The sequence below is a fragment of the Megalobrama amblycephala genome, linkage group LG24 (genome assembly GCF_018812025.1).
Source record: "Megalobrama amblycephala isolate DHTTF-2021 linkage group LG24, ASM1881202v1, whole genome shotgun sequence".
In the NCBI taxonomy this organism is placed as follows: domain Eukaryota; kingdom Metazoa; phylum Chordata; class Actinopteri; order Cypriniformes; family Xenocyprididae; genus Megalobrama; species Megalobrama amblycephala.
The window spans coordinates 22,867,426-22,890,362 of record NC_063067.1 but is presented as its reverse complement, the minus strand read 5'-3'; the positions used below and the strand labels follow the sequence as shown (position 1 = coordinate 22,890,362).

Genomic DNA, 22,937 nt, shown 5'->3' with positions numbered 1-22,937 from the left:
AGTTGTGCGTAAAGATGCATTTCAGCCAGTCCAAACCAAAGCTTTGTGAGGTTTGGTTAGTATGATCTTAAAAGCAGCACAAAAAACTGTCCCGTTTGCACCAGCACTAGACCAGCTCTAACTAGAATAAACCAGTCTGGACCAACATGGAATTCATTCTGTTTTATGCTGGATTTTTCAGCAGGGCTTCTCACTCAACACGTAATCGATGTGGGCTGCGTTGTGGGGAAAAATGCCAAAAACATGTAGCATCTCAAGAAGATTAAATAAATATGAAATTTGCTGACTGTGGACAGCCAGCAACTAGTGCCTCATCTCAAAATCAGTGCAAAAGAAACTTGCTATGATATATTATTGTGAGATATACTATAGATGTGATATTTGTTACAGCAGCCTCTGGCTCTCCTGCTGATGTAGTGACAAAATCAGAAATCAAAGAAATACGGTCACAAGTGGACATTGAGAGGCATTTAAACACCAGGTGTACAATGTGTCTCTCTTGTCTTGACCACTTGTAATCGGACTGACCTAAACACATCTAGAAGATGTAATGGGGCAATAGAGCAAGCAACCTAGCTGACAAAATCACCAAATTCACATGCATAAGAGTTGAACAGAAGGCTAATGATGAATAATGACACTGAGAAACTTTGAGAGACGCTAAATTGAAAATACATAATGAAGCATTAAAACAGGAGCATTTTTATTTGGCCCTCAAGATTGCATATCAATAATAAATTAGGTCACACTGCATATTCATCAGAACATAAATACATAGCTCAAAGATACTGCAATGTCTTATCTTTTTACATGTCAAAAATAATCAAGTGTAAGCTGTGGTAAAGAATGCAGTAAATCATGTAGAATGTGGTGTGAAACATGCACTGCTAGTTAAAGTAATTTCTCTAGGTGTACCTGCAAGAAAATCAAAATAGCACTGCTATGAGGGGAAGCTCACGTGCCAATTTCAGTCTTGTTTTCCCCACACATGTACTGCAGGAAACCTTCTGTCATGAAGGATGTGATCACGCAGTCTAGTATGGGGGAGGGGAGAGAGACCAAGCATCTCATGCAGAGATGCAGCAAGCGTCTGATTGGCTGCTTGCACATGTGACATCAGAGGTTGTGAAAGCTGAGAGGGGAGGAAACACTGCGACGACGCAAGGAGGGATCCCAGCATCTCACTTCGATGGGTGTTCAGCTCTGAGCTGGGGTAAATCCTCTGAATGTAGGCACTTGATATCTCCACATCTATTTCTAAACCAGTACTCCTCCTCCAGTCTGCAGTCATGAACTACCTTCGCCGGCGTCTGTCAGACAGCACCTTTATCTCCAACCTACCTAATGGCTACATGTCAGACCTGCAGAAACCAGATCCTCCTCAACCTCCACCCCCTGGACCAGTCTCAGGACCAGCTCCAGTGTCCCCAGGCCAGGAGAGAAAGCCCATCCAGCCCCAGCCATCAGGGACGGGCTTCTTCAGCTCCATCACCAATGTGGTGAAGCAGACGGCCGCCTCGGCAGGGCTGGTCGAGCAAACGCCTGTGCCCGCATCATCCAAAAGACAGAAGATCCTGCTGGTCATCGATGAAGCCCAGCAGGACTGGTAAGAGCAATGGTCTTCACTTAAGCTCCTTCATAACCAGGCTTTATTTGGCTTCTCTTTACATCCTTATTTATTGAACCATATATTTAGTGCTGAGCGTAATCATTATTTTGACTGGTGGAGAATATAGTAAATGCACATGCTTTATTGCTGCTATTGACTGGGAAAAGGCAACGCCATCACTGCATAAATCTCAGGTCTCTGATTTACATGGCTAAAGTGTGTTTGATTCTATTATCAAACAAATAACAAATTATGTGATTATCTAGAAAATAATTGTGAAATAAACGAAGCAGGAAATATCTGGAGCATTTCCAGAGTTCATAAAAATCATAGACTCCTCAAATTGATGACACTCATGCTTACATTTTATTTCATATCTGATTTGACCACAATTTCCCTGTCATTTCTTCAAAAGATTAATGTGAATCTGAGTGAATTCATGCAACTTATCATTTTCATTTAAATCTGTATTTGTATGCTTGCAGAAGAAATGGTCAGATATTGTTCAGTCGGGCACAAAAAGCTCAGCTGTTGATTTGTGTGGTATAGGATGATGATTTTTATGATATAGTATGTCACATACCACATATCATATTTTCATGCTTGGTGTAAATAATCACATGACCAGACTTGTCATAGCTCCAAAAAAAAAAAAATAATAATAATAATAATAATAATATATGTCATGTTTAAAGGGTTTGTCATTAATATATGTATAATAAGGATCTTTCTCATTTAAATCATGCATTCATGTAAATGGTCACAATTGGAAAAAGCCTCTTTTTTAAGTTTTTAATTTTTAAGGTAACTAATTAATTCCCAATTATAGTTTCTTGTTGTTACATTAAGTGAAACAAAGTGTTTGCTTCTCCTTTTTTCTTTCTTTCTTTTTTTTTTTTTTTTAATATTATGTTACTTTATTGTTTGTAGATTTTTTTCATTGGGGCTTTTTAAACAGCTGAGCTCTTTTCAGAGAATGAATGAAATGCGTATGCTTAGTTGTGAATAATTTGAGATGAAATGGGTCACTTATACTCAAAGTGCCCATTGGTTTAAATGCGTTGCTCTAAACATCAATAACCCCGGCCTGAAAGCTCAGGACTGATGGATGACTGTTGTTTAATATTCGGCACGGTGACGATTAGACTACAATTTTATCCCATTTATGTCAAGACCATAATACAGTATCTTCAATATAATTGAATAAGCTTCATTGTGTCCTTTTTTTCACTCAAAAAAAAAGTTTCACTCTAAACATCCTTGTTCACATTACTTAAAAACTCATGTAACTACATGAACTTAATTTAACCGAGTTGTTTCTACACTCAAAAAAAAAAGGACTTGTTGGATTTATCTAAAAAAGTAAACCCAGTGTCAAGTGGGTTTCACGCAACTACATTGAGTAATGTGTTCAAATAACAATTTAGTTGTATTAACAAAAAAATACAGCATAATAAAAATGAGTGTTGTCAGCTTTACTTAATAAGTTTTTGTTCAGTCAACTTAATTTAAGCATAAATTAATGTTGACATAACTAACTGGGCAGTGGATCCGTAGTTCCCAGCATGCTTTCCAAGGGACTGCAGTAAATTTAGGGATTAAAATGTTATTTTATGTGTTTTTCAGTAAAGGGAATGATGTTGTTGGTTTATGTTAGTGTTTAATGTTCAGTTATGTTGGACATTTCTGTGATAAACTTATACATTTAACATTATTAAGTACACTGCATATATAAATATTATGTAACAGTGACAAATTCAAATGATTTGAATTTATAAAAAAAAAATTGTCAGCTTTACTTGAATTTATTTTGTTCATACAACTAAATTGCTATTTGTACAAATTTCTCAATATATTTGCGTGGAACCTCTTGATACTGTTTTTTTAAGTAAATCCAACAAATAATTTTTTTGAGTGTGTCTGCTTAATGTTCTCTGGAGCATATGAAGTATGTTGTCCACTGTGCCTGTCTTTTAGTACAATATCTTTATGTATGAGAGCTGCTTACTTGTTTAGTACATCTTCTCAACAGACACACACAGTGTAGTATTCCAGTCTATTATAGGAACGAATATTCTGGAACTGTCAACAGCCAATGCTTTCTTTTGTATTGGGATATGACCCAAAGCTTGCAGCACAGACATTTAGGAATTAATAATTATATCTACTGTACAGTATACTAGCCCTATGAAATTGTGATGTTGTTAGCTAGTATATAACTATACTAATGCTTTTACGCAACTACACAGGCATACCTTTTACTACACATAAATAGCATTTTTTGACTTCACCTGAGGTACTTAAGTTTTTAGTTTAAAGGTGGATCAGCAGCGAACATCTGTCTTCTGTGTTGCAAAGCAAAAGTGACAGAGAAAGATGAGATTTTAGTCTGGCTCTGCTTCAGTATCCACAAAGGAGAACCAGTCCCTGCAGCAGTGTTAATTTCACTGACCAATAATTTTTGTCATATTTTTTGTCAACGTCATTTTTTCAATGAAAACAAGATGATAACTAAATAAAAAACAGTTTGTGATGACAAAATCTGTAACGGAAATCTATTGACCTTTTCCTCAATATATAAGTATGAGATGGAAATGTTAGGGAGGGGAGATTTGGGAAAAGATTCAGTCACAATGAATCTGCGTGGCTGGGAGGTTAGATGCGCACATTTGAATTGTAAAGTACTGATCTACCCAGAGGATTAATATCATACGCTTGCTGCATGTCTTATAAAACATTTAAAAATGTCAACATCTGTGAGAAAGAGAAAAACAAACATATGGATTAAATTTCACATTTGATGTCAAGAAAAAAGACCTTTTGTAAATCTTGTGGAGCGAAGTAACAATCTCTGGGAAAACACAAAGAAATTTACAATAGGTACAATCCAGGGCTGACAATAAGGACTGGAAGATGGTGACAGCTGAAGGAATTGACAAAAAGTTTATCATGCATTTGCACGTGTTTTGCAAATTTAAACAATGAAGCAATTTTAGAAAAAGTGAAAGAAAACTCAATTCAGATGGTTTTTTAGTGAGCACTCGGACAGCAGGTGAGTGCTGAACTGAGTTCTCTTTTGCGTCCTAGTGCACTTGAAAGGACAAATACACACAACAATTATATCAAACTGCCCGTTTTGGCATGTATTGATTTAAACAGTTATGTCTTAAGTAAACAGTCTGGAGAAAATCAGATGTGTATCATTGGATCCATGCTTTAGTTCTTAAAGTGACACTAGCCTAATAAACCTGCTGCTGTCTGAGTCCTTAATGTTATTTCAAAACAAAAATAAAGAGAAAATCACTCACGGCTCTTGACTGAGTAAAAAATGCAAAAAATTGCCTATAAATCTCTCTTTTTGCTACCTTATCACTAAATATTGGATTCAATCTTTTTGTCAACTTGTTTTCTTTCAATTAGGACAGGTTTTGTATTTATTTTTGGAACTGATTGATCGTAGGCCTTCTTTATCTGAGCTTATGTACCTCAGTTTTTGAGGTACTCATCTCTGTTCAAAAGAAAGCCTGTAATCCTCAAAATAGTTTGTTTGTGTACATGAACGTGTGTGTATGTGTGCGGATGCACGAGTATGTATGTATCCACACATTCAGAGGTCCGAGGCCTTTATTTTTGCAAGCCCACATGTACATATGTGAACACAAACATGATGAACACAACTCCTGAACACTAAATGTTTCTCTGATTTCTGACTCCCCCATTCATTTTTAATGGGCGGTCATTTTTGATCGATATAAGCTCAGATCAATGAGGCTTACGACCAATCAGTTTCAAAAATAAATACAAAACCTGTCATAATTGAAAGAAAACAAGCTGACAAAAAGATTGAATCCAATATTTAGTGATAATGTAGCATAATGAGAGCTTTATAAGCAATTTTTTATATGCCGGTCATTTTTGACCGGGAACACCACAAGTGTTACAATGTGGAAATTTTAGTCCAATGCGATAACATTAACTAGCATTTTCGGGTACAGGGAAATCCTCTCTAGGGTTGCAAAGGGCCAGAAAGTTTCCGGTAAATTTCCGGAAACTTTCCACGGGAACTTAACCTGGGGAATTTTGGAAATATTCCAATTTGGAAACTTAACTGGAATTTATGGGAATTTATGGGAATTAATTGGAAATTTTGGAAAATTTATATAAATGTATAATATTTACATAAAAAGTATCATATAAAAACAAATATAAACATTTTCTTTGGTCATACCATAAAATAACAGTTATTTATTTTTTGCATTCAATTCTAATTTAGTAATTATGTAAAATAAATATATTTTTATTGCAACAATTGTTATGTGTTATTTATTTCAGTGTCACATGATCCTTCAGAAATCATTCTAATATGCTGATTTGATACTCAGTTATTATCATTGTTGGAAACAGTTGTGCTGCTGAATATTTTTTGGAACCTGTAATACTATTTTCAGGATTCACTTATTAATAAAACTTTAAAAAGAATAGAATTTATTCAAAATAGAAATCTTTTCTAACAATATCACTTTAATATCACTTTTATTTAACAATTTCACACATCCTTGCTGAATAAAAGTATTAATTTCTTTGAAAAAAAAAAAAAAAAAAAAAAAAATTACTGACCCCAAATTTTGAACGGTAGTGTATATTGTTACAAAAGATTCCTATTTTAAATAAATGCTGTTCTTTAAATTTTTATGCACAACTCTTTCCAACATTGATAACGGAGTATCAAATTAGCATATTAGAATGATTTTTGAAGGATCATGTGACACTGAAGACTAATGATGCTGAAAATTCAGCCTTGCATCACAGAAATAAATTATATTTTTATGTATATCAAAATAGAAAGCCATTATTTTAAAAAATTGTAGTTATGTTTCACAATATTACTGCTTTTTTCTGTATTTTTGATCAAATGTGCATGTTATGGACTGGGAGAATGCACAGTGCATGCAGGGGGTGTGGCTTCAATAGCCCTGCAGTAAGTAGTGTGCTGTGTGAATGTCAGGGTAAAAATTAAACTAAAATTGCATTAAATATGGTTGTTTTAACCAAAATTATGCTGCAAGATGTTCTTTTCAACTACATTTAAGTACCCTGTCATAGGCTAACCTGTAATTTTGCAAATTCCTTGTTTATTCCCATTAATTCCCGTTAATTGCCATATATTCCCGTTAATTCCCATGGAAAGTTTACAGCTTTGAAAATTCCCGGAATTTTGCAACCCTAATCCTCTCCCGGTCGAAATGACCCGAACACAACATGAGGGTTAATATGGGTTTATACAAGGAAGACTATGTTATCTATCATTTGATTATTTTATTCAATTTCTGGAGGTAGTATTACCTGAATACTACTGTTAGATCACCTGACAAACTTAAAGCACAGTTTATTTCATGTGTATCTTTGTTCTATTGTATTTATTTTCTATTTTCTTATTTTTGTTTCTCGTTTACTGACTGTTAGATTTTAGCCAACTAAATCTATTGAAGGATTAGTCGACAAAAATCTTATGATATTGAGTCGACTTAAATGTGATAGAGAGGATTTTTTCGTCAACTGAGAATCCAAAGACTGTTACTGAGTTTTTTAAATGAGCGCATGCGTAAGAACAGCCCCCCTCCTTCACAGCTCATTTCAAAGGAACACCTCCCAAACGAGTGTTTACCACCGGCATTCACTGTGTCGTGTTTTTTGGATTCATTATGTCGGACTCACCGCAGGTAACTCATAATCTGCAGTTGTTACTCCTGTCTCCTGACAAAAACATTGCATGCAGCGCCTGTGGAGTGTGGAAAGTTACTGGAGAGCGCAGCCGCGCTCGTCTCTCACAAGGAACGTCACGGCAGTGATTGACAAGCCAGAGGGCCATTCGTTTACGCGATGATCGCGTACACGATTGGCTGATGTTTTTAAGGCCCTACCTTGTGCACAGATGATGTATATTAATATTATTACTTTCAGTGCACCTAATAAATAGTCTTTTATCAGTTCGTAAAGAAGTAATATTGCAAAAATGTATAAAACAAAACATCCTCTTTAGCACCTTTAAACTAGACTAAAACTAAACAATTCAGATGACTAAAATATGACTACAACTAAATGATATTCAAGTCAAAAGATTATGACTAAAACTAAAACAACATTTGCTGTCAGAATGAGCAGTGCCCTGCAGTTAGTGCACTTCATGACTCTATTGCTGAAGTGTGTAATTACTATAACGAGAAGCTGAACCTCCACTGCTCTGAATTACAGCTCTTTATGTGACTGAGATGACAGCAGCTCAGCGACCTACATCCAGCTTGGCTGCAATGTTGGCTCTATAAAACAGCCTAAACTGACCTGTTTTATAATCGACATATATATTTTAACATATTTAACATATACAGTCACAGTATTTATTTTGTCACTGAAAATAAATGATATGGATCATTTAGATTGTGTGTGTGCATATCCAACAAGGCAACTTAATCGAGGAATTCCTCGAATATCACAGGTGGAATATTTAAGGTGAAAAAAATATAGCAAAAATGTTGGTCACCATGGTAACTAGCCTGCTGCACAATATGCCATCATCTTCATGCCAACATGCCCGGCAAAAATACCACCTTCACATACTCCGACTTAGTGCTCTGAGTCTGTACTTAACACTTAAACTAAATGTGCTTTCTGAGGTGTACTATGAGTCACTTTTATATGTTGTGGTGTGCTGACCAATGATTGATATATGATAACATGAATTACTTTATTATGAGCAAGTCTTGCATCATTTACAGCAAAGTGAAGAGTGGCATACATTGTGTACAAACAAATCTGTTTGTTTGCTGTATAGAGCTGCTATATAGAGTTTTGACTTTATTAAAGCCTGATACAGACAGTTATTCTTACATATTAGTGATGGAAAAATAGATCACATATTAAAATATTAAAATACATCATTTTAACCCTATGGGGTTTGAGGATTTTTGGGGCCCTGGAGAAGTTTTGACATGCCCTGACATTTGTGCTTTTTTCAGTTGTTCATAAACATATTAAAGGTGCCCTAGAATTAAAAATTGAATTTATCTTGGCATAGTTAAATAACAAGAGTTCAGTACATGGAAATGACACACAGTGAGTCTCAAACTCCATTGTTTCCTCCTTCTTATATAAATCTCATTTGTTTAAAAGACCTCCGAAGAACAGGCGAATCTCAACATAACACCAACTGTTACGTAACAGTCGGGGTGTACGCCCCCAATATTTGCATATGCCAGCCCATGATTGAGGCATTACACAAGGGCAGCCAGTATTAACGTCTGGATGTGCACAGCAGAATCATCAGACTAGGTAAGCAAGCAAGGACAACAGCGAAAAATGGCAGATGGAGCAATAATAACTGACATGATCCATGATAACATGATATTTTTAGTGATATTTGTAAATTGTCTTTCTAAATGTTTCGTTAGCATTTTGCTAATGTACTGTTAAATGTGGTTAAAGTTACCATTGTTTCTTACTGTATTCATGGAGACAAGACTGTCGTTATTTTCATTTTTAAACACTTGCAGTCTGTATAATGCATAAACACAACTTCATTCTTTATAAATCTCTCCAACAGTGTGTAATGTTAGCTTTAGCCACGGAGCGAAACCTCAAACTCATTCAGAATCAAATGTAAACATCCAAATAAATACAATACTCACATAATCCGACGCATGCATGCAGTATGCATGACGAACACTTTGTAAAGATCCATTTTGAGGGTTATATTAGCTGTGTAAACTTTGTTTATGCACTGTTTAAGGCAAGCGCGAGCTCCGGGGGCGGAGAGCGCGAGCATTTAAAGGGGCCGCAGCTTGAATCGGTGCATTTCTAATTATGCCCCAAAATAGGCAGATAAAAAAATTTATTTAAAAAAATCTATGGGGTATTTTGAGCTGAAACTTCACAGACACATTCAGGGGACACCTTAGACTTATATTACATCTTGTAAAAAAAAAAAAAAACGTTCAATGGCACCTTTAATGGAAAAGGTGTCATTACACTGTATTCAGCACGAACTAGGCTACCATAATATGTGAGGAACATGTATGTACATGTTTGTGTTTTTGAAGGAATAACGTTTATGCGTGGTTATTGAAAAAAACAAAAAACTTAAGTCACTGAAATAAGGCCACAAAACTAATATTATATATGTGTCTGACATGAATCTTTTCATACAGATTACATAAACAGAGAATTTTTGTTTTCGATTTGACTTACACGATTTAAAACCTGGCATTTCAGCATTTCTTTAGACATAAGTCTAATTTTTTTGTGATTAGTATTCACTAAGTTACACTTCATTTTCTGAGAACTATCAGATTGGACTTCGTTCAGGGGGAGGCGAGAGATCACGCATCATGTCAAAAGATTATGACTAAAACTAAAACAACATTTGCTGTCAGAATGAGCAGTGCCCTGCAGTTAGTGCACTTCATGACTCTATTGCTGAAGTGTGTAATTACTATAACGAGAAGCTGAACCTCCACTGCTCTGAATTACAGCTCTTTATGTGACTGAGATGACAGCAGCTCAGCGACCTACATCCAGCTTGGCTGCAATGTTGGCTCTATAAAACAGCCTAAACTGACCTGTTTTATAATCGACATATATATTTTAACATATTTAACATATACAGTCACAGTATTTATTTTGTCACTGAAAATAAATGATATGGATCATTTAGATTGTGTGTGTGCATATCCAACAAGGCAACTTAATCGAGGAATTCCTCGAATATCACAGGTGGAATATTTAAGGTGAAAAAAATATAGCAAAAATGTTGGTCACCATGGTAACTAGCCTGCTGCACAATATGCCATCATCTTCATGCCAACATGCCCGGCAAAAATACCACCTTCACATACTCCGACTTAGTGCTCTGAGTCTGTACTTAACACTTAAACTAAATGTGCTTTCTGAGGTGTACTATGAGTCACTTTTATATGTTGTGGTGTGCTGACCAATGATTGATATATGATAACATGAATTACTTTATTATGAGCAAGTCTTGCATCATTTACAGCAAAGTGAAGAGTGGCATACATTGTGTACAAACAAATCTGTTTGTTTGCTGTATAGAGCTGCTATATAGAGTTTTGACTTTATTAAAGCCTGATACAGACAGTTATTCTTACATATTAGTGATGGAAAAATAGATCACATATTAAAATATTAAAATACATCATTTTAACCCTATGGGGTTTGAGGATTTTTGGGGCCCTGGAGAAGTTTTGACATGCCCTGACATTTGTGCTTTTTTCAGTTGTTCATAAACATATTAAAGGTGCCCTAGAATTAAAAATTGAATTTATCTTGGCATAGTTAAATAACAAGAGTTCAGTACATGGAAATGACACACAGTGAGTCTCAAACTCCATTGTTTCCTCCTTCTTATATAAATCTCATTTGTTTAAAAGACCTCCGAAGAACAGGCGAATCTCAACATAACACCAACTGTTACGTAACAGTCGGGGTGTACGCCCCCAATATTTGCATATGCCAGCCCATGATTGAGGCATTACACAAGGGCAGCCAGTATTAACGTCTGGATGTGCACAGCAGAATCATCAGACTAGGTAAGCAAGCAAGGACAACAGCGAAAAATGGCAGATGGAGCAATAATAACTGACATGATCCATGATAACATGATATTTTTAGTGATATTTGTAAATTGTCTTTCTAAATGTTTCGTTAGCATTTTGCTAATGTACTGTTAAATGTGGTTAAAGTTACCATTGTTTCTTACTGTATTCATGGAGACAAGACTGTCGTTATTTTCATTTTAAACACTTGCAGTCTGTATAATGCATAAACACAACTTCATTCTTTATAAATCTCTCCAACAGTGTGTAATGTTAGCTTTAGCCACGGAGCGAAACCTCAAACTCATTCAGAATCAAATGTAAACATCCAAATAAATACAATACTCACATAATCCGACGCATGCATGCAGTATGCATGACGAACACTTTGTAAAGATCCATTTTGAGGGTTATATTAGCTGTGTAAACTTTGTTTATGCACTGTTTAAGGCAAGCGCGAGCTCCGGGGGCGGAGAGCGCGAGCATTTAAAGGGGCCGCAGCTTGAATCGGTGCATTTCTAATTATGCCCCAAAATAGGCAGATAAAAAAATTTATTTAAAAAAATCTATGGGGTATTTTGAGCTGAAACTTCACAGACACATTCAGGGGACACCTTAGACTTATATTACATCTTGTAAAAAAAAAAAAAACGTTCAATGGCACCTTTAATGGAAAAGGTGTCATTACACTGTATTCAGCACGAACTAGGCTACCATAATATGTGAGGAACATGTATGTACATGTTTGTGTTTTTGAAGGAATAACGTTTATGCGTGGTTATTGAAAAAAACAAAAAACTTAAGTCACTGAAATAAGGCCACAAAACTAATATTATATATGTGTCTGACATGAATCTTTTCATACAGATTACATAAACAGAGAATTTTTGTTTTCGATTTGACTTACACGATTTAAAACCTGGCATTTCAGCATTTCTTTAGACATAAGTCTAATTTTTTTGTGATTAGTATTCACTAAGTTACACTTCATTTTCTGAGAACTATCAGATTGGACTTCGTTCAGGGGGAGGCGAGAGATCACGCATCATGTTACTTTTCTTTAATTTGCACAAATAAAAGAAGATATTTCACAGATTAAAATGGTGTATAACTCTTAATTGTATGTGCAACATTGACAGAGTATTTTGAGTCTCTTTCACACTGGTAAGAAAAAAACCGAGGTGGTATCGCCAGCGATATCGCCGACTCCAGAGTGTTAAGCCAAGTTTATTTTTTTTATTTGCTTGTGAAATACTACATTAACCCCTATGAATTTCTGTATGATACCATTTATTTTGAATAAAAATACCCTGAGCATTTCAGTTTAGATAATTGTCTGAACAGAATAATCAAATCAGACACAACGGAAACATATTTTAAGTGCATATTTTAGCACTTTTTAAAATCTTCTTTTTAACTTTTCCACAGGGCCAAACTCTTTAGAGGGAAAAAACTGAATGGAGATTATGATATTAAAGTTGAACAGGTGAGTTTATAAAAGAAAATCAAATCAAAGTATTCTTGCTTATTCCTTCAGTTGGTGACTGATTGGTTTCTTCTGTTTTTCAGGCTGAGTTCAGTGACATCAGTGTTGTGGCTCATGCTAAAGGATCATGTAACGTGGCTGTGCAGGTGCTGCAGAATGAAAACAAGGTTGTCAGGTAAACTTGCGTTTTAAAATCACCACAAACTATTCATATTGTACTGCAATAACTGAGTTAATGTGCAATAACTATTGCATAGTATCTAAAAACAATCGTTTCTGTAATCTGTTGTGCTATAGTGTGTACAATCACAGCCATCAACATTTCTTAACCTTCAATCAGTATGAAAGCAGAATGAACTCACTTAGAGAGAACTGATTTGATGTGTCACACATGAAAACTTGATCATTATCCTGGGATGTAATAAAGGAGCATTATAATAAAAGCCCATTCATAATGATTTGAGTGGCTTGTCACCAAGACAACGATTCTGTGTAATTACACTAATGGCCCATGAATTCACATAAATACATAGTCTTCAGAGGCATATCCAAAACTCTGTATAAAATTACTATATCAGACGTATTTAATTAAAATATGAAAATGACCTGTGTTAGAAGTGTGTAAGTGCTGTGACCCACACAGACTACTGAATGAGAAAGGAATGGCTCAGTTACGTCCAGTCTATAATATCTCACAAAAGTGTGCGGTGATGGCCAGCTAGCCGTAGCTCAAATGTCCTGAATAGAAAAACTTCCTGAACGCTGCCATTCCTCTGGTGGAGTGAGCTTGAAGTTGTTGAAGAGCCGCTTACGAGATATATGTGATCCTTTATAAACGTCAGCCCAAGAGATGAAGAGCTGATTACTTTTCCATAGTAATTTTATCTTCTGCATGCACATAAGCAATGCAGTCACTCCTCCTCCTCCGATGAGGAAAAAGGCGGTGGAAAAATGTCCCTGCTGTATCACTGACTTCAAAACAAAAGCCAGATTGGATTTAAAGGGATAGTTCACCCAAAAATGAACATTTTTCCATGATTTACTCACCCTCAAGCCAACCTAGGTGTATATGACTATCTTCTTTCAGATTAACACAATCTGAGATATATTTAAAAATATCCTGGCTCTTTCAAGCTTTACAATGGTAGTGAATGGGGGGCCTGTTTCGAAGCCCAAAATAAATGCTTTCATCCATCATAAAAGTAATCCATATGGCTCCAGTGGGTTAAAGGCCTTCTGAAGCGAAAGCGATGGGTTTTTGTAAGACAAAAATATCCATATTTAAAACTTTATAAAGTAAAATAACTAGCTTCCGGCAGACGGTCCTATGCATACTGCGCAAGTCGATTTGCACCAGAAGAGTAACCCGTGACACGATGTATGACGCAGGATGTAGGAGTATCGTAAGCTTAGACGCCTCTCACGGTTCAAACAAATATGGCTGGGCAGCAAACTCAAGCTCCTCTTCTCTTATATCGAAATCCTCCGACATTTCTCTTTAAAATTCTTGTTTTAGACTTCTAATTCATGACCGGTGTTTTGTTTTGCTCTATCCTTTGAGCTTCCGCATTCGTCATTGCGTCATGCGTCAGGTCAGAGGTCAAGCTGGATGTAGGGCTTCAAAACAGGCACCCCCATTCACACCCATTATAAAGCTTGGTTAATATAACTCTGATTGTGTTTGTCTGAAAGAAGATAGTCATATACACCTAGGATGGCTTGAGGGTGAGGAAATCATGGGATCAAACCCAATTAAACACACCTGAACCAGCTAATCAAGCTCTTATTCTGCATGCTAGAAACTTCTAGGCAGTTGTGTTGAGGCAAGTTGGAGCTAAACTCTGCAGGACAGTGGCCCTCTAGGACCGTTTGGACACCCCTGCCATGATGCAATCAAGCAGTAACACTGTCTTCAGAGAATGATGCTTTAAGTCAATGCTGTCTAATGGTTAAATATGGGGCTCTGAGAGCATTTGTAGAGCCACCAATAAATCTCAAGACGGGGCCAGTGATTCAGAGACCGTGGCTCTACCTTCATCCAATACTTCCTTGCAGGAATCATAAAATCGAGCAACACCGAGAAAAATGATTTATCTCTGTACACACCATCATTCAGATGCTCTCTACTTATGATACAGGGCAGGTGTGTAGAGGCTGTCCTCGGACTCTGAAGTAGTATCAATAACATTAGGGGGAAACATCCTAAACATCTCCATCTCTGCGCAACAGAACGGGCCAGGGCTGGTCATACAGAAGTTGAATTTGCCACAATTTTCTCCAACCAATATGGCTCCGTTTGTATCTCTGCTATACCCAGTGCTTAATTTGAGCCAGATCCTGTTCCGGAAAATGTCAGATTTTGAATTTTTGCATTTCTGCATTTGTTTTTAAAGAGGTGGTTGATTATGATTTCACTTTTTAAACTTTAGTTAGTGTGTAATGTTGCTGTTTGAGCATAAACAACATCTGCAAAGTTACGACACTCAAAGTTCAATGCAAAGGGAGATATTTTCTTTTAAAGACATTTGTTCTTTTAAAGAATCAGTTAAAGGACTACAGCAAACGGTTGGTAGGGACTGCACAGTGAGCTTCTTCTAGGGTTAGTGAACATCACTAAACCTAAAATTTACATAAACCCCAACCACCCATAAACGCACAACAAAGGGAGGCGAGGCCATGTTGGGCTGCTTTAGAGAAGAAGGAAGAGTTGTTGTAGTAGAGTTTTGTTGCCATTCCCTCATTTTACGGCCGAACTACTTCACAAATGAGGGTCAATTCAACGCTGTATTTGCACAAAAGATTAACATGACAGGCACATGCTAGTCGATGAGTTGAAATCAACTCCACAGCAACTACGTTCATTTATCCACTAACCATTCAGAAACGTCCAGTTGCATTCTAAAAGTTGTAACTTCTTCCTGAGTCTCTCCATCAGTGTCCGACTTCGGTTTGAACAATGTAAGGCTGAACACTGTTACTGACAATCCTCATTTTGTCTGCGTGAGATTTTCCAGCTTTGTTTGTTGTTGAGCAACCGGAAGCATGAGCTGTTAAAGCTCCGCCCTCTTCTGGGAAGTGGGTCGGGAGCAGCAGCTAATTTGCATTTAAAGGGACGCACAAAAAACGTTTGTGTTTTTGCTCACACCCAAATAGGGGCAAATTTGACAAGCTATAATAAATGATCTATGGGGTATTTTGAGCTGAAACCTCACAGACACATTCTGGGGACACCAGGGACTTATATTACATCTTGTAAAAGGGGCATTATAGGTCCCCTTTAAACGATCCAGTCATGGAACGGCACCCCTGGACAATTCTACTAATACTAATCAGGATAGCAAGAAACATGAGCAACGGGAGTTAAATCAGTCAGAAATCATTGTAATGGAAAAGGTAACAACATTGTTGGTGAGAGAGAATATCACTGATCAACTGAGTGATATTTTGGTCTCAATGTTGCTATATACATGACACAATATACAATAACACCAGACATGACAGTTGTCTCTTGAGGCTGTCTATGCTGAATGTGACAAATCAAATGTTGCAAATCCATTTGTTCTTTGTGTTAGAAATAGCGTGAGCTCATCAGTTTGTCTTGTCTTGGAATTCGTCTTGTTGCATCACACTACAGACACCATTAATGATTATAATGGGCTGGTTCTATTTGCTTTTGTCACGTCGCAATGCTGCTCCACACTATTATTCTCTGCAGGCAGACTGTGAAAATGTCAACCACCCCCTTGCCTGTTTATATAGGCTACAACTGTTGTCTTTTAGACCAAACCCCTCAAACCATTCTGCTGTTGAACACCACTCTCCAGACCATAAGTGATGCATTCATTAGTACCTTATTTAGAGTGATAGGATCTAATGAGGTCCCTTCTCTTGGAAAAGTGGGGCTCTCCAGTGATGTAGAGCTTTCACACGCTCCTCTGAGATAATAACTCTGCGGCTGAGCCAGTGCCCAAAGCGCAAGCTCTGATTCGCTGTCCAGTGCTGATATTCTCTCATTCTCAACAGCCCTAGGGAAAATGACAGCTACTGCTTGAAGGTATCAACACCAATAACCTCAGACTGAGAGGGGCTGATCGCAATGACTCGATACGCTGAACTCTGAGAGGGATGGAGCTATAAACCCTTGGTACTGCTCTCTGTCCCCCTGTGGTGAACTGATCTCAGCCATATGTAGCCTGCCTCTTTTTCTCACCCAGGGGATTGGCAGGGAGGTGATTGGCTTCAGTCCGTGGCATAGGGCGGTTTTCCCTTAGCTTGAGCCATTTAGACTGTAACATCACATTAGCCGGATGATGAGGTGGTGGGGGCAATTATCTGTAGTAATCTGGGTGGCTCTCGTTGTACTGTGATGTGTATGTGAGCAGGCTGATAAGGGCTGGTTTCCTGTTCCCCATATTTGAATATCCAGCCATACAAAACCCTTAACTGGCACACGGTGGGAATATGGTTTGTCCCAATGCCTTTTCATCTCCACAATATATGCCAGGACGGCCTGGAGTGAATTGTTTATCCAGTATGAGGCATGATGGCAGCCACTCATCATGACAGAGATTCCTTTCTATCACTCGGCCCACCTGTTGAGAGGGCTAGACAAAAAAAAGTTTTGCCTCTGCCCTGCGGCAGACTTCCATAAGGTCAATTTCGACAGCAGGGGAAGATCTCCACTCTGGTTGTTAGGTGGATGAGATGAAGTAGATGGTGTCATCCTCCTCATCTTCATCATCATCAAGAACTCAGGATGACAGTTGCTTATCTTCATCCTCCAATCCCGCAATACCTGTGAGCAGGGCTTGACATTAACACCCGCCAACTGTGGGTGTATTTCAGGAACCCACTTTGGTGGGTTGAATTTATATAATATATACATTTTTCAATTGTAATCTTTTAAAAAGTGTCTGGATGAATATTGTTGGTGTTACAGGGCTTGAATTTCGGCATGGAATTGCACATATAGCGCATAATTTTACTCATTCCTGCAGATTTTGTTCTCACACCCAAAGTGCGGCACATAAAGCCACCTCTCAGTACTAAATTGAGTTCTTTTTTTGCTGCTTATTGCACTCAAACAGTCAGATACACACAAAATAATGTCAAAATGCCAGTCTTGGTGAGTATTCACGTAAACACAGTCAGTTATGTTTTAAGTGAACGTAAACAGTTGAGAAAGAAAACGCATGTGTAACAGTATAATTGATCCGTGCGTCAGGTCTTAAAGTGACAGCAGCCTAATACACCTGCTGCCAAATTATGAGATAATATTAAGAATCTCTATATGGCAGTTTTTCCCCATGGTATCGATGTCAAAATTGAGGCTAGTGAAAATGCTGAGTGGCTAGCAAAGACTATAGAATAACACAAGACGCGTCACTCACATTGTTTTGAATGGGAGAAAGTGCAACGCGGAATAAGTCCCGCCTTCTAAATAAGACAATTGTTGTCAGATTTCATTGGTGATTTCAAATGTGAAATTTAATCAAAAACTTGGCAAACAGCTTTAGAGAATTTGATGTTTCCCATTCAAAGAGATAGGAGCTGCACTTGAATGCCCGAGAGGCGTTTCAAAGATGGCCGCCGAGTGAAATGGCTTGTCTTAAAGGGACTTTGGCGGCTAGTAACTTTGAAAAACCACAAGCCACAGTGGCTGGTGAGCAAAAAAAAAAAAGAATGTCAAGCCCTGTCTGTGAGGGTATCTCCCCCAATGGTCCAGTTTCTGTGGCTGCTCAGCCGCCTCCTCTCTGTGCTGAGGGGAGAAGCACGGGTCCTTGTTTCCCGCTACCACAACCATGAGTCACCTTTCATGGGTCTTATTAGGGAAAATAGAACAAATAATGTTGGATAGTTTTCTTTCTAAAAATCACTCTTATTTTTTCTGTTTTTGATACAAATCGAATCAGATCTGACAATAAGGATGCTTATTCATAAGAATGGAAAAACTAGCCACGCTGTTTTCCACTCTTGCAAAAAGACACACCCAGCCAAATGCAAAACAGGATTTACAGCACCAGCTGTTACAGGACCAGCTCAGTCTGTTAAACGGTAAATCCAGTAATGCGTTGTGAGTGCAGCTTCCAAAATCTTCACGGGAAGAATCTGAGAATAGTGCAGCAGGGATTATCACTGTAATGATTGATCTGAAAGGATGTTAGAAGGAAAAAAAAATGAAGTTACTTGTGTGTGTTTGTGTACTGTATGCCCCTACAGGTCATTTAAGCCCGACTTTGTCCTGATCCGACAACATGCTTTCAGCATGACAGAGAACGAGGACTTCCGTAACTTAATCATCGGACTGCAGTACGCCGGTATTCCTAGCATCAACTCCCTGGAGTCCATCTACAACCTCTGTGACAAACCCTGGGCTGTAAGTTTGAGGACGTTCAGTCTGACATGCCGTTTGGTAGATATGTGCTCCAACCTCATCTCTCTAAACTTATCTGCAGTTTGCATGTCTGATCAGCACTTGCAAGAAACTCGGACAGGAGAAATTTCCATTAATTGAACAGACGTTCTATCCCAACTATAAAGAAATGGTAAGAGATTGTTTCCTAAACAGTTTTTTTCCCCATTGATGTGATCAATTACTATATCTGCATAATTAAGTGAATAAATAATCCGTTTGTGCGAAAACAAACCAGGTGACCATGCCGGCATTTCCTGTTGTGGTGAAAATCGGGCACGCTCACTCTGGAGTGGGGAAGGTAACATTTAAACTTAAACAAGGCCTGTAAAAGAAGAGCTGTGTGTTCATGTAGTTAAACATCTAATCCAACTGTGTGTGTTGTTAAGGTGAAAGTGGATAACCACACAAAGTTTCAGGACATAGCTAGTGTGGTGGCCGTCACACAGACATACAGTACATGTGAACCTTTCATCGAACCCAAATATGACATCAGGATTCAGAAAATTGGAAACGATTACAAGGCTTACATGTGAGTACAGATGCTATTCTGTAGAGTTTCTGAACACATCTCAGATTTAGCTAAATGCTGTTCTTGACAGATGAAGAATGCTCCTCGTTTCATAGGAGGACGTCAGTCTCAGGTAACTGGAAGTCCAATGTTGGCACTGCCATGGTGGAACAGGTGGCTATGACAGACAGGTAACACAACAATGACAAGCGTTAAACATCTGCTACAGGCAAGCAAAATGCTTCAAGCATGACTAAGCATGTTACGCTGTTTTGCAGGTATAAGCTTTGGGTAGACACCTGCTGCGAAATATTTGGAGGCCTTGAAATTTGTGCTGTAAAAGCTATTCATGGAAAAGATGGAAAAGATTACATTACTGAGGTATGTGCTGTCCTTAAAACAGAGTTGTATACTAGTTGTGTAGATATGACTTATAAAGATTGTGGAGTGTTTACGCAGGTTTGTGTCTTTGTACAAATTCAAATGTTTTACTCTTCATGTAGTATTACTAATACGTGTTTTTTGATTAGGTAATGGGTTCGTCTATGCCTTTAGTGGGGGACCATCAGGCTGAAGACCAGCAGCTAATCGCAGACATGGTCATTGCCAAAATGAATCATGTTATGGCACAAAATCCCAAAAGACCAACTGCTATTCAACCAAAACAGGTACATGATATAACAACACACTGCAAAGAAAAAAACTAAACAAAGCTGACTTACAAAAAAAAGTACTTTTCGTACTTTTTTTCTCTTTTTCCCAATCACCAATCATGCCAATTAACTTCTGCTCTCTGAAACAGGGGAGACTCAAGAGAAGCCAGGTTATTCTGGTATATATTTTTGATGATCGGGTTTGAAAAATCGGGTAGATTTAGCAATATAACAGGTGTATGATGTATATTACGATGTTATGATGAACTATATGCCTTTCTCCACTGAGTTGTTGGATGTCATGGACTTGTAGACAAGCCTGTAATAATTCACCCTTTCTCTTCTTCTGAATCAGTTTCTGGTTCAAACATATATGGCTGAATTAAACCAATATTTCCACTTGCCATTGTGCAGCGTTTACTACAGTAAAGTTGACAGAGCGGATCAGGTATTCTGAGCTGGTGTGAGTGAGTGGAGGCAGGTCTAATTTGCATATTCATGACTCAAGCAAGGGTGTAGAGTTACATTCAAGCTATTTTGAGGCATGAATAAATGTTTTTACAGGGAAAAAAGGTTTAAATATGCCATTTTTGTGATCAAAGACGAGTTTGATCACCAAAATTCAGCAACTAAGCAACTGAATGTTTCTGATGGGTTGAAAAGGGTCAAACACACAGGCAAATAAGGCAAAAGGCCAAACACACAGGCAAATAATCCAAAGAGCAACTGGGCAGTAAACAGAGGCAAAAGGGCAATACAGAAAACAGCCAAATAATTAAAAAAAAAAAAAAGACACAGGATACCAGGATAACGCTCAGAAATGCAGTGTAACAACATACAAGACTTCGCAATGAATGACAGAAAACATGGCTTATATAGGCAGAGTTAACAAGGATAATGAGATGGATCTAATCAGGTATAATGAGTCCGGGCAATGGGATATGGGAAATGCAGTCCATGGTGAGATAACAAAGACAGAAGGAGTGCCCTCAGGTGGCTATCTTAGGCACTCCGGCTGGCTGGCGTGACAGTTGTTTAGCTTTTTTATTTCCATTCATTTTTTTCAATGCCTACTGTGGCAAATATATTACCTTGATAGTCAAATATATTAAATCTAAAATTTCCAGTGAGATGCACATTTACCTCAATACATATCTTTAACACAATGATGACTGATGATAAATATTAATTAAGAAGTAAAGATCTCTGATCTGTATGATAGCTAATATCTATTTAGAGTATTCTTGTTCTCTTTACATAAAATAATAAATGGACTCCAATTAAAATCTATGTTCAAGCTACTTCTTTACATTTGCTAGGAGAACATTTTGCAAATTGAATGTTTTATATAGTGTAGAACATGAAGTATAAGCACATCAGCAGCTCGGATGCTAAAACCACAATCTCTGTTACGAATGTGACATGTATGAGCAGATATGTTTGTTTCTTTGTTTCAGATGACTGCTGAAAAGGACGCTTTGGTTGAAGTAAAGAACGGCCCGCCACAGAAAGCTCCTCCACAGGGGTGTTTGCAGTACATTCTTGACTGTAATGGTGTTGCTGTGGGACCAAAATTAGTGCAAGCAAACTAACATAACCATGAAGACTCGACCCAGTTAAACTTCTGACAGGATGTGTTCGAACATTCAGACAGTGGCCCGAGGTGCAAGTGAACAAATAATCAGTAAGAAAAGTCTTAGTGTGGGCCTGGTCTGTATTTCAGTCTGTACTGTGTAACTCTCACTGTTGTGCGCTTGTGATGGTTGCTTTTGTTTCTATGTGAAGCGGTTTTCTCTTCAGGGTTGTTGTGTGTGATGATACAGCAGATTGTGCCTAGTGTTCAGTGCCACTCTTTCAACTGTACTTTATATATATATATATATATATATATATATATTTGTTTGTCTTGCGTCTGTTATGTTTCAGTAAATTGTGTACAAAGGGTTAGTGTGTGTGTGTGTGTGTGTGTGTGTGTGTGTGTGTGTGTGTGTGTGTGTCTGTGTACATGAAAGAATGGAGACTATAAAACGTAAATGAATACTTTAATTGCATGATCAGATCTGTGTGTCATTGTGTGTTAAACGGTGAGGTGTGTATTTTTTTTTTTTCTTTTGTGATCACTGTTGAAATAATATGTATCATTTTTGCACTTCTAGTATTGTAAATGTGTTATAAAATCAAAATCAAAAATGTATTTGCTATGTTGAAAGCTATATTACTGGACATCATTCATTTTTGGGTTGCAAAAATGTGGAGAATTTTTTTTTGTTAACACTATTGCATAATTGCAAATTAAATAAATAAGCAGCAATAAAAATAAAACAACCACTGTACACTCTTACATTTTTATTGTCTATTCGTTTGATATGAGATACACAAACCCTGTCAACAAAATTCTGAAACCTCTCATTTGTCTATGAAAATAAAATCACAATTACAGTATTATCACGTTTTGAGGAATTTATGATATACAATAAAATATTGTATTTATCTTTGTTGCAAGTTACATGCACTTATAGTAATAAGTGTATTATACATAATTAAATGCCATCATCACCATCACAGTCATCATCTGATCACTTTGTTCTACATTATTACTTAATACTTAAATGTATAATTACACTGTAGCAAAGACACCTTAAAATAAAGTGTAATGAATAA

At 37.3% G+C, this 22,937-nt stretch overlaps 1 protein-coding gene across 1 annotated transcript; it reads left to right on the top strand.

Moving 5' to 3' along the window:
* Window positions 1-1,007: 1,007 nt before the first annotated feature.
* On the top strand, window positions 1,008-22,718 carry syn2a (synapsin IIa). The gene is made up of 11 exons (XM_048177572.1): window positions 1,008-1,606; window positions 12,643-12,700; window positions 12,784-12,875; window positions 18,920-19,076; window positions 19,156-19,245; window positions 19,351-19,413; window positions 19,502-19,644; window positions 19,740-19,814; window positions 19,902-20,004; window positions 20,154-20,291; window positions 21,734-22,718. The coding sequence occupies exons 1-11, from the start codon at window positions 1,290-1,292 to the stop codon at window positions 21,866-21,868; spliced, it is 1,371 nt and encodes a 456-aa protein (XP_048033529.1). The 5' UTR covers window positions 1,008-1,289; the 3' UTR covers window positions 21,869-22,718.
* Window positions 22,719-22,937: the final 219 nt, after the last annotated feature.